Source organism: Microcebus murinus, chromosome 4, assembly GCF_040939455.1.
Source record: "Microcebus murinus isolate Inina chromosome 4, M.murinus_Inina_mat1.0, whole genome shotgun sequence".
In the NCBI taxonomy this organism is placed as follows: Eukaryota; Metazoa; Chordata; class Mammalia; order Primates; family Cheirogaleidae; genus Microcebus; species Microcebus murinus.
This window is the reverse complement of record NC_134107.1, coordinates 5,092,561-5,104,400: the sequence shown is the minus strand read 5'-3', so window position 1 is coordinate 5,104,400 and position 11,840 is coordinate 5,092,561. Positions and strand designations below refer to the sequence as shown.

The following is an 11,840-nucleotide window of genomic DNA, read 5'->3' as shown; positions in this document are numbered from 1 at the left end:
GTAGTCTCTCCCCACCCAGGACCCCTGCCTGGGACACTGAGCCACCTGTGCCCAGGCTCTCTGAGGGAGCACTGCCGCCAGCCCACGTGTGGGTGTTGACGTGGTGCTGTGGGTAGTGGGCCCAGGGCTCCCAGACCCCCGCCCTCCCTGCTTGCCTGGGTCTTTGATGCTAGGGAGGGAGCAGGGGTGGCTCTGCTTCCAGCCAGACCCACTAGTTGGTCAGGGAGGGACAGGGCTCAGCCCAACAAGCCCCTGTGGTCCCCAGAGCTGCTGGTGCTCTGGGCCCAGCCCCATGCCCTGGTGGGCAGGACACACCACACGCCTACTCCCCATGAGCGCCGTACATGCAGCCGCAGCACCTGTGCACAGTGACTTCTGACACACTGGGCAGCACGAGGCTGCCCACTGCTCCCTCCACCTGCTCAGGCCAGCCCCACCACCCAGATCTGCAGGGGCAGGGCAGCCCCTGAGGCACTCTTGGGGGTTGGGATGGGGTGGCTGGCTGAGTCTGTCCATCCTACAGCTCCCCTGACCATCCTGAGCCCCTGGCCTGTGGTCACACTGGTGGAGCTGGGTGGCCGGGGGCTGCCCCAGCCAGAGCCGGGCAGTGTCCTGAAGCTGGTTCCCACCACGGCCCACCTGGCCAGGCCAGACCTCCCATCCACACCAAGAGCATCTCCCTCGGCCAAGCGACCCCAACAAGGGGCCCAGCCAGGCCTGTGAGTTGGGCCAGGCCCTGATCCCAAGGACAAACATCTGCCCCCTTCAAACCCTCCCCCATTCCCAAACCCATGGGGGGGGGGCATGATTCCTGTGCCCCAGACCCCAAGGGCTTCGTGGAAGCTACAAAGCTCAGGCCCGGTCCTGGTTAGAGGGTCTGGCCGGATGACCAGGGTGGGCTACAGGCCCTTGGTCAGTGATCACAGAGGACCCACCTGTGCGGAGCCAGCGGAGAAGAAAACTCCACCGACACTGATGTCCAGGAAGGCCGAGGAGCCTCACAGCCCGTGGGGGCGGGGGCGGCCACACCGGGGCAGGTGGTGCCTCCAAATGCCCAGACACCTCCCTGACACCTGGGCTGGGCCTGGCCGTGGCTGCACCACAGGGCAGGGGGAGCTGGCCAGCCACCAGCTCAAGCCACATTTTACCAGTCACGCCGTCTTCCCCGACACAGGCATGTCCCCTCACTATGTTCCAGGCTGTGGCCAGGCCAGCACGGGGGTCATGCCATCGGAGGTGGCAGAGCTGGCCTGGGGTCCAGGGCCAGAGTTTCCAGGGGGTGGGGCTGGCTCCTCTGAGCCCCCGTTTCCGAGGTGGCCCCCATGCCTTAGCTGTGCTGGGCTCAGTGGGGACGTTGGCATGACAGCTGCAGGTGCACACGTGCCCGTGGCAGGCCAGGTGTGACTGTGGTACGTGGGGCAGAGCCCTCAGCTCTGCCGTTGCCAGGCCCCGGGCTCCAGGCGTGGGTGGGTCTGGGATTGCTCCGGAGCTTCCAAACCCACATCCAACCCCGAGGCCGCCTCAGGGAGCAGCTGGGACAGGCCCGTGGGGTGGGGGCTGTGGGTCCTGCGCTCTTGCCGACTGGGTGCCCCCGCAGCCAGGACTCCTCCCAACACTTGCACCCAGCACAGGGCCCCTCCGTGTGCGGATGCGGCGTCACGTGGCACCTGGCCCCCCACTGAGGACCCCGGCAGACATGTCTCGGCAACAGAGCAGAGCCTGTATTTCGTACAGTCAGTCCCGCGTGGCTCAGAGCCGTGCTGCCCAGTCTAGAGCAGGTCGTAGAAGTAGTCCAGGCCCTGGCCCAGCTCCCAGATGGAGATCCCGACGCCCAGCTCCCTGGCCAGGTCCAGCCTCACCTGCAGAGACTGTGGGCAGATAGAGGTGTGGGCGCCCGCCAGGGCCCCCGCCCCCCAACGCACCCAGGGACCATCCGGAGGCCAAGGGCGGCATGGCCAGACTCACTGACTGACACTGCCCACCTCGGGGGAAAGGGCAGAGCACGTACCTTCAGAGTGGGGTAGAAGACGACGTGCTTCCAGCCACGGCTCCTGCGAGACAAGGGGGGCTGCCTGTCGTCTCTGGGTGTCCCGGACCCTCCCCACCCTGGCTGGGTCAGGGGCCTGGGCTCCTCCCATTGTTCTCCTGTGCCACCTGCTGCCTGGCTGTGCTCAGGGGCAGGGGTGACAACTGAGCTTGTAGAGCTGGGGACCCTGGTGCCCGGCCCCCAGGCTCGCTGCTCCACCCTCACCCCGGGGCTGCATCCCTACGGATGGGCTGGGTCATCCACATCCCAACACTCACTTCTTGTACTCGAAGAAGTGCTCTGAGGCCTGGCTGTCCCACACAATCCGGGGCCTGTGGTCCTTCAGGACCTGGATGTACCTAGGGAAAGCAGGTGTGGGTGTGGGAGCCTGCTGCACCCAGCCCCTCCGGAGGCCGTGGCTATCTCAGGAGGGGCGAGGGCAGCAGGTCGCGGGAGCCACTGTCCCCAGTGGTCTAGGGATGGCAGCGACGCCCTGTGATCTGTGGGAAGGCTGGCGGGGTGGCCAAAGCCCCAGACTCTACCGCATGTGTGAATCCTGTATTCAAGGAAATATCAGAAAACACCTCTTTCCAAGAGCCTCCTTGGGGGCAGCCATCCACTGGGTCTCCTTGATACTCTGCTCTGGAGAACAATGGGTGCTCGCGCTTGGGGTCACCTGACCCTGGGGTGCTGCTTGTCCTTCGAAGTAGCTGCTGGATGTGGGCTCCTCGCTGTGCCCGGAGCCCCGGTGCAAGGGTGACCAGATGACCTCAGGCGGCCCCAGCCTGGCCGCAGGCCCTGGGGTCAGGGGCTGTGCCTCCTACTGGGGACAGCAGCCCAGGGCATTGGTTCCTGGGCCTGTCCAGGGGCCTGGGTCTCCCTTGGCCTCCTTCCTCCACTGTTGAAAATGGCTGCTTACATTCAGGGCTGCCGCAGGCCCTTCCTGGGCACCAGAAGCTGGATTTGGGAGCCACCCCTCCACCCACACAGAGGACAGGCTCAGTCCCAAGGTGCTGGGGCCACGACTGGGGTTTCCAGAACTCGTGGAGTGCCCCACATGCATGCCACCATCTCCCACTGAATATTTGAGACTGGGGCTGGTGGTCCCAGGACCCTATGAGCCACAGCCCCCAGCAGTGCAAACACATGGTTCTGGAAGCTTCTTGTCTCTGTAGGTAGGAGTGGAGGGCTCCCTCAAGCAGCTGACAGCTGGACGTGAGCAGTACCTGCCACACACGGACAGCGCCCACAGGGTACCTGGGCCTGCAGCCGGGGCTCCGAGAAAGGAGGACAGGCAGGGCAGCTGCATGGCCTGAGGGAAACGGGGCTGGGCAGCGCAGTGGGTCATCCAAGGAAGAAGCGGTGTCCAACAGGGCTGCCTTCCCTGGCTCCTGACCCCAAGGTGTGGAATGTCTCAGGCTGGGGCACTGACAGAGGCACCCCGACGCCTGGGGTCTCCCCCAGACCACAGCACCTGTCACCCTGTCCAGCAGTGCGCAAGAGAACGCTGGACCCTCAACCCTGGGCCTGGGTGTGGGGAGGGGGCTGCTCCACAGGCATGGGGGCCTCCCGGACCCCACAAGACACCAGGACGAGCAGGAGAGGGAGGGTGGGGCGCAAACCCCTAACTAAACAGCGCAGGTCACGGCAGCCTCCCTAACCTGAGCTTCCTCCAGATGCTGTAATGAGACTGTACCGGAGGCGACCCCAGCTGCCCCAGCCCGGGAAAGCACTGCTGGCCCCCAGGACATCCCAGCAGGTACTGCCCTCCCCAACCTGGTCTGGGCTCCTCAATGCTGCGTGCAAGCCATGCCAACAGAGCTCACGGACACTCGTGGGCTGTGGCAGGCCTGCTGAGTGCGGGGGCTGGAGGGGGACTGGGAGCCCTGGGGAAGGGTGGCAGCACACCCTTGCCCCGGGGACTTAACTCAGGACACGACAGCTGCCCTGCAGCCCTGGCTGACTTGGGAACCCCACACCCTGAGAGTTACCTGCGTCTACTGCAGGTGCAGCCGCGACCCTGTCACACAGCTCCAATGGTCTAAATTACTGGATCACCCTTCATTCAAACACCACTCCAGATGTGGGTGTCATCTGTGGCTTTCAACCCAGAGTCTGCGGAGTGCCTCTCCGTGGGGAGAATCTGGGCTGCGTGGGTCGTGGGCCGATGCTGAGGGCCCGGGGGGAGTTCCGGCCAAACACTCCTCCTCCTGGGGCCTCTGTGGCTGCCCCTCAAAATCTGCTGCCCACAGCAGGGTGAGGCTGGGGTCTCAGCCAGGGCCCCGAGAGTCCTGGACCCTCCCTCTCAGGAGGCACCAGCCCAGAGGAGGGAGGAGGGCAGGAAGGCACCATGCTGGGGGCAGCCAGGATGGGGCACTGACAAGGACCTCCGGCCTCTCCTGAGCGCAGGCCTGGGGCACACAGAGAAGTGAGAGCCAGGTGCTCGGTGGGGCTGAGCCCAGGAGGGAGGGTACAGCCAGGGAGCGGGGGCAGCCACAGGCACGGATGCGGACGCCCAGAGGGGCCACCCAGCCTGGACCCTCCTCTAGGGCACGTGAGGGGCATGGCCAGTGTGCAAGACAAGCCACAGGCGGGCCAGGCGCCCAGCAGGTGTAGGAAGGACCACACGGGTCTTTGTGGGAACCAGGCGCCAGCCACAGCGAGTAGGGGATGGGCCAGGAGTCTGTCTAGGAGGAAGGAAGGGACACAGAGGGCAAAGGGCAAAGGAAAGCCCAGAGGCTGGGGTGGGAGAACTGTCGACACTGGCATCGTGGGAAGCCTGGAGGAAAGAAAAATCAGCACACAGGGGACTAAGAAATGAGGACTATTGGCTGGGTGCGGTGGCTCACGCCTGTAATTCTAGCACTCTGGGAGGCTGAGGCGGGAGGATCACTCAACGCCAGGAGTTCGAAACCAGCCAGAGCAAGAGCGAGACCCCGTCTGTACTATAAATAGAAAGAAATTAATTGGCCAACTGAAAATATATAGAATAAAAATTAGCTGGGCATGGTGGCACATGCCTGCAGTCCCAGCTACTCGGGAGGCTGAGGCAGGAGGATCACTTGAGCCCAGGAGTTGGAGGTTGCTGTAAGCGAGGCTAACATCACTGCACTCACTCTAGCCTGGGCAACAGAGTGAGACTCTGTCTCAAAAAAAAAATGAGGACTATTTCCCCTAATTGGCCACATGCTATACGTTTGGTTTACGTGAAATGTCCCAAACAGTCAAACCCACAGACAGAAAGTGACGAGGCCTTCAGGGGCTGGGGTGAGACTACTAAAAGGGTACAGGGCTTCCTTCTGGGGTGACAGAAAAGTCCTCCCCCAGGAAAGCCGCACCCTAGTGGCCGCGTCTCCCCTGCACTGCCTTGGAGACGTGGGATCATTTCCCAATGACGCGGGGTGGCTCAGTGTAGGTGGCGATCTCATGATCACACTGTGACACGTCTGGAAGCCAGTGCAGCCGAGGCAGGCAGTCAGTCAGGTTTGGGGGCTGTGGCCACCCTTGCTTGTGCCACTGCACTGCCTGGGACAGGGTCTGGGGGGCACCTCGGTGCCACTGTCACACCCTGTCCCTCCCATGTGGTCCCCTTGGGTCCCAACTGCCCAGGAAAGTCTGCAAACCTTGTCCCCCAGAGACCCTCCTTGCTCAGCCCACGGCAGCTCTGCACATGAGTCCAGATATCTGGAACATTCCGGACAAGCCGTCTTATTCCGCCCACTCCTCAGAAGCCTGGCTGGGCAGATCCCAGGAGAGAGGTGCCTGCTGGCCTGGCCCCACTGGGGCAGCCTGACACACGCCTCGCTCAAGGCCTCCGTGAGCTGGCTCCCCACAACACCACAACACGAGTTCAGCAGGATGATTCTCCTGGAGTGACGTGGGGCGTGGGGTCAGGGGACCACATCCCGCCTCTGGCTCATAGGAGAATTCATCCTGACCCTTCTTTCAGAGTTGCGATTTGAGAACGGCCTCCAACACAAGGGATAGACCTAAATAAACACACCCCGGAGAAAGCACAGGAGCAGAAGAAAGCTAAAAGCCCCAGTGAAGCCAAAGCCCTCTCAGGAGACTTCTGGGCGCACGACAACGCCAGGCTGCGCAACGAGAGCAGGAAGAACTGAAATCGGGACAGAAACACAACATCCCACGGCAGGAAAGGACGAGAAACCGGACACACCACACCCGGGAAGGGACAGAAAGACCAAGACCAGGGACGTGGAGAGAGGGCCCAAAGGCTGCAGGTGGGGACGAGGCCACGGTGCTCTGTGGCATCCGCAGTTCTTAGGGACAGCGCCTTCCACTTCTACTCTGTCCCCATCTAAGACACCAGCCGAGGGGGCGCAGCCAGCAGGAGAGGAGGCAACTGGAAGCCCCGACGAACCCAGAAAGCCCCGAGAGGAGGGGCCGGTGGTCTCCGCTGAGGCTGAGCTGGGAGACCAGGCAGCAGCGGGCAGAGGCCGTGCAGGGAGCTGACCCATAAAATGGGTTTGGATGCAGGGTGTCTGTGGTGACAGGCCGCCTCTGGGGACAGACCCGGGCCCCTCCCCATGGCCAGAGCAACTGGGGGCTTCCTCGAAACGGTCCCCTTGGCCTGTGTCTCGGGCCACAGGCCCGGCGTCTCCGCAGAGCTGCAGGGGAGGCGGAGGGGTAGACGCAGGACGGAAGATGGACAGCTGCGTCTCGGCAGAGCAGTCAGGGCGGCTCTATCTGGCATGGGCTGCTCCTGCGGTGGGAAGGGCTCGGTGGCCCACAGAGAGCTGGGGCCCTGTTGGAGCACTGCGGAGGCTGCCCCCGCCCCTCCCTTTCTAGCACGCCTGACTGCCAGCACCCTCCCTGTAGCCGGCACTCCCGATCCTGTCTGCAAGGTGATGATGTCTGATGCGAAGCCCACGTCTCTGCGCTTCCCTGACTCTCCTGCCTGAGCGGCTCCCTCGGCCCCCCTAGTGGCTGAGTGTGGGCCCTCTCTTCGCTGACTGAGCACCTGGCAGCACCGCACACCAGGTCCACCTGTGACCAGGATGTCACTCTCCAACAGACCACGTGACCACATCACGACTCCTGCCCAGGAGGCCACGCTGGGGTGCCAGGTGAAGTCGGCTCCGTCTGTGTGGCCGGTGGCAGGAACTCGCAGGCCTGAGGAGGCCGACCCTGAGGAGCGCTACGTGGCGTGCCACCAGAAAGGACACACCGGCTCGGGAGGCGCTCCCTGGTCACACCGGCCTGCGTGAGAGACCCGCATCTGTTAACGCAGTTTCTGAAATTCTATCCCAAAGGACCCCCCATCCCAAATGCAGACAAGAGAGAGAAAATCAAGTTTAGCTGCACACACTGGATGATTAATTTCTGAGATGTGATTCCAGGGACAAGTACCGCCCACACTTTCCTTTTGCTTGGTCCCTGCACAAAAAGAGACTGGCTGCTGGTACCCAGCTCTCTGCCCCATGCCGGGCCTCACCCACCACCATTCCTCCAGGGCAACCTCGACCCCCAACCAGGCCTCGTTAGAGACCACCTTTAGGCCAGCATGGGACCTTGACCCTGGCTGGGGAAACACGCCACAGGCCCAGGAGATGGAGGATGGAGGGTGGGAGGGGTCAGCCACACCACTGCCCATCAACCCACCCGGGTGCACATGGATCCCCTGCCCAGTGGGGCTTCAGCACAGACCCACCGTCCTGGAGGGGTGAGGCCCTGGTCACGGAGCACCACTGTCTCTGGGGACCAGTTCATGGGGACTTGGCCACTGCAGGCCACTAGGCACCCCTGCTCCAGCCCTCACGTGTCCCTGGAGGACACTGCCGAGCCAGGGGTGCAGGGCTGGCTGGGGAGCTGCTCTCTTCACCCTCATCCCAGCAGAGCTGCTGCAGCTTGCCATCTGGGGACCCAACTGGCCGTGCCCCTGGGCTGGCTCTCAGTGGCGTCCCCAGCAGGTTCCCCCAGGACAGGGGTAGGAGAGGCCCAGCAGGGTGGGGGTGCCTGTGGAGCAGCAGGCCCCAGAGATGCAGGAGAAAGGTGCTCACCTGGCCCCAACCCTGTAGGCTTTTGTGGCCAGCTGTGCCCGCGGCCTTTGCTCTCTGCCTGGGTGCGTGCTGAGGCCGGGGCAGAGCCTCTGGGCAGCAGGAAACATCCCAGCCCACCAGGGTCTCCAGCAGACTTTCTGGGTGGGGGCCTGGCAGCCACACGGACCCTCGGGTGAGTACACTAGACCTGCCGAGACCCACACGCATCCTGGGGGAGGAGGGAACTGGCCACTGTCTGGGCTGGGCTTGGGCCTCTCCTGGGATGTCCCACACCACCCAAGCTCCCTGGAAGATGGGGGAGCGTCCCAGGCCATGCCCTCTGGAGCTCCTACTGTGGTCACAACTAACAGGTTCCGCAGACTCGGCCCCCACCGAGGTCCCTGGGGCAGGTACAGACGGCCAGCTCGGCCGACAGAAGCAGAACACAACACGCTACTGGCCTGAGTCACTGGCTAACTGCCCGCACCCCAGGTCCTGGCTCTGCCTACCGCCAAGCAGATGGCGAGGCGGCTGGTCCCTGTGTCGCCCTCGCAGGGCTGGGCCCTGTGCTGGAGGCAGAGGTGGGGGTGCCCTGGCAGAGGCTGCCTGGGCTCTGTCACCAAGAAAGCAATGTCATTCTGAAGGAGCTGGAGGGAGCCCAGGGGCTCCCTGGGCCTCACGCCTGGCTGGTCCCCTGCAGGAAGCAAGCACCGATAGTGGTACTCAGGGCAACTGGCCAGACAGAGCCGTACTTCTAGGTTCTGGGCCCTGAACAACGTGTTCTTGTTTCCTGCTCTGCCCCCCGAGAGGCAGGCCTCCCCTCTGCCGCTGCCTGCCATGGCTGGCCCCACGGCAGACAGCATGGTCCGCTCATCCCCTTGCTGACTTCTCTCCTGGACTCTGGACCCACGTCCAGCAGGGGATCTGCTTTGGGGACAGGGCTGCTGCCTGGTGTCGGGGAGGACCCAACCCGTGACCCAGAGTGCTCTGCTGAGCCCTCAAGTTGACCCGTCGCCCTGCATGCCAGGAGGACGGCCCCGGACAGGTCAGGCTGTGAGCAAACAAAGTCACTGGGAAGCACGGGGCCAGCGGGCACCTGCCTGGGAGGGGCCCCCACCTCACGCACAAGTCCCACTGGGGAGCCAGGGGTGGACCGGGGGCAAGAACTGGGCCTGGGGGAAAGGAGGAGAGTCGTAGTGGCTCTGGGAGGGTGTCAGACAAGAGCGGGTCTGCCAGCGCCAAAGCAAAGCCACCGTGGTGCCAAGTGGCAGGAGCTCTCGCCGTGTGCTTGGTGCCTCTGTTCCCACCACTCTGCTTGGCTCCCCCTGAGAGACTGTTGTCCCCACCCCAGTAGGACGGACAGACCCAACCTGCTGCACTGACAGCCGGGGTTAAGTGCACCCAGCCATCGCAGCGGACGCACCTTGGGCAGCACCGCAGAGCCCTGGGCTACACGAGGACCTGCAGCTGGACTGGCGCTCTGCTCACGCGCCTGGCGAGAATTCAGCTGCACGGAGGTTCTAGACTCAGGAGCACGCAGGAGAGGAAGCCTGCCCCTGCCCCCAGGTCCTCCCCTCAGGGCTCTGAAGCAGCCCCAAGGCCAGGGCCCAGGAGGGCAAAGCTGGGTCTGGCCAGTGTGAAGCGGTGGCTTCCGGCTCTGCCCTGCGTGAGGGCTGCGGGTGGGCACTGGCGAGACCCTCCTCCTGCTCTCAGGCCCAGGCCTTCCCCCCTGGTGGGGGAGACAGACAGCTGGAGGGCCACCTCCCCAAGCTGCCCTGAAGATGGAGAAGCCCCGGGTCAGGTGCAAAAGACTTCTCAGGGTTAGCCATCTCTCGAAGCTGGAGGTCAGCAGACTGGCTCATCCTGCTCAGCAGGTGTCCCCCACCTGAGGTGTAGGATCCAGCCATGTCACAACCGAAACTCTCACTTCGCTGTCCCCTCCCATGGAGACGGGAAGGCCAGGGGTCCCACAGGCGCACACTGAGCCCTGGGCTCCCATGGAGGGGACATGGGGATGAAGGACACCTAAGTCCACGTTCGTGTCTGTCGGAAGGTGCTGCCATGTTGGGGGAATGTGGGAAGGGCAAGGGTGGAGCCCTTCAGTGCCACCTGGGGGCCGAGTCCTGGGTGGTGGGAAGGGACTTGCCACGCCCTTCTATCAACTTCTATGCTTGAAGATTCTCACAGTAAACCACCTCCCAGAAAAAGAGGAGGAAAACACCTGGTACTACCGAGTCACACAGCAACGGTGACGAGGGCTATGCACTCTAGATTCATCCCCTCCTGCTGCCCACCTGTCACTCAGTGCTGGCAGGTGACAGACCCAGGACAAAAGGACGGGGGCCCTCCACTCTGGGGAAGACACAGCATGGGCTGGAAGGCAACCAGTGTGGGCAGCAGGTGTCCTGTGGGGAGAGGACCCAGCGGAGTGTCGACGGGCGGTACGTGTGGTGGGGTGTGCGCTGGGGTGGGAGCCGTCTAGCTGCGAGCCGTCTAGCTGTTCTGGGCTGCAACTAATAAGTGAAATTCCAGCCAGAAAAACTTGGTGCCAGCAGCAGAAGGAGTGAGCAGAGGGCGAGGAGAGGCGTGTGCGCCGACACGGACACCGCTTTGGTCGCCAGAGCTTGGGAGGATGGCACAGGCACGAGGACAGACACACCTCCCAAGAGACCTGGCGACGATGAACCCCAGCTTCCAGGCTGGGTGGGGAGGACCCCAGAGGAAAACCCCAAACCGGCAGCCTGCCCGACCCTGTGCACACTGGGGGCCCTTGGGCTGAACTCTGTGTCCAGAGTGGACGCTACCTGGCTGGGGCATGGCCATGGGGGACGGGATGGACCGGAGGGGCTGAGGGTAATGTCCTGGGGTGGGCAGGGGGGCTGGGCCTGCAAAGGCGGCAGGTCCAGGGGGCAGGTCCAGACTCACGGGGGCAGAGATGGACCAGGAGGGATGTTCTAGGGAGCTGCGGCCTTGGCCCTGGCTGGCAGCACCCCTTCCCACCTCAGACACTCGGTGGGAGGCAGGGCCGCCGTCCACTCTCGGAGGGGACTCTGGCATCCTCTGAGCCAGGAGCCTACCCAAAAGGCACTGGCAGTCATCAGACACCCAGCTTCCAGTGGCAGGGGAGCCTGTGACTGTGATCCCTGCCCATCCCCTTCTGTCCCTGTCACTTCAGGGCCTACCAGCCAGGACGAAAGTGGGGGTGCCCTCCCTGCCACACGCCCTTGAGGTGGGAGCCACGGCCGTGCTGCGTCAGCGCTCGCTCTGGCCGGCTGTGCTGCTGCAAGGACGCACGTGAGAGTGAGTCTAGACAGCGGTTATTTATTCCAGCCTCGTGAGAGGTGGCCCTGCTGAGCCGGCATCTGTGCTGCTGCGCGGCCAAGGCGAGGCCGGGTGGCGTTGTCCGGCAGGGCCAGGCAGGGCAGGAGCTACTGGCCATCCAGGCTGGGACCTAGGGGTGAGCACCCCAGGGTCCTGCAGGACCCAGCTCGTCTCCATACCCCTGCTTCCCTCGTGTGGGCTCGAGTCCAGGCGGGAGCCTGCGGGTACCCACACCCCTCCGCTGTGCCACCTAAGCCTAGGGGCGTTAGCAAGGGCATCGTGGGCGGGCGAGGAGGGCAGGTCAGCAGGGAGACTGCTTAGCCAGGGCGAGGACTTGGAGGCAGCACCTTTCTTCCCCGGCTGAGGCACACCCAGACCCCAACACACGCAAAACCAGGAAGTCTGAGGGCAGATTGCGCATGTGCCCACCCCCACTCATGCATGCGCCTTTGCGATCGGAATTCCTTGGTCCCCAACGCCCCCAGCCCTTTCTC

The 11,840-nt window shown here is 63.9% G+C and overlaps 1 protein-coding gene across 2 annotated transcripts in view; it reads right to left on the bottom strand.

The window, feature by feature from the left end:
* Positions 1-1,701: 1,701 nt before the first annotated feature.
* The window catches only part of CHID1 (chitinase domain containing 1), a 40,808-nt gene continuing 30,669 nt past the window's right edge, over positions 1,702-11,840 (bottom strand). For both annotated transcript variants that reach the window (XM_012769533.2, XM_012769532.2), the window contains 3 exons: positions 2,305-2,385; positions 2,009-2,051; positions 1,702-1,868 (listed from right to left, as the gene is read on the bottom strand). In XM_012769533.2, the coding sequence (XP_012624987.1) occupies positions 1,770-1,868; positions 2,009-2,051; positions 2,305-2,385 (223 nt within the window). In that variant the 3' untranslated portion in view covers positions 1,702-1,769. The remainder of the gene's footprint in view (positions 1,869-2,008; positions 2,052-2,304; positions 2,386-11,840) is intronic.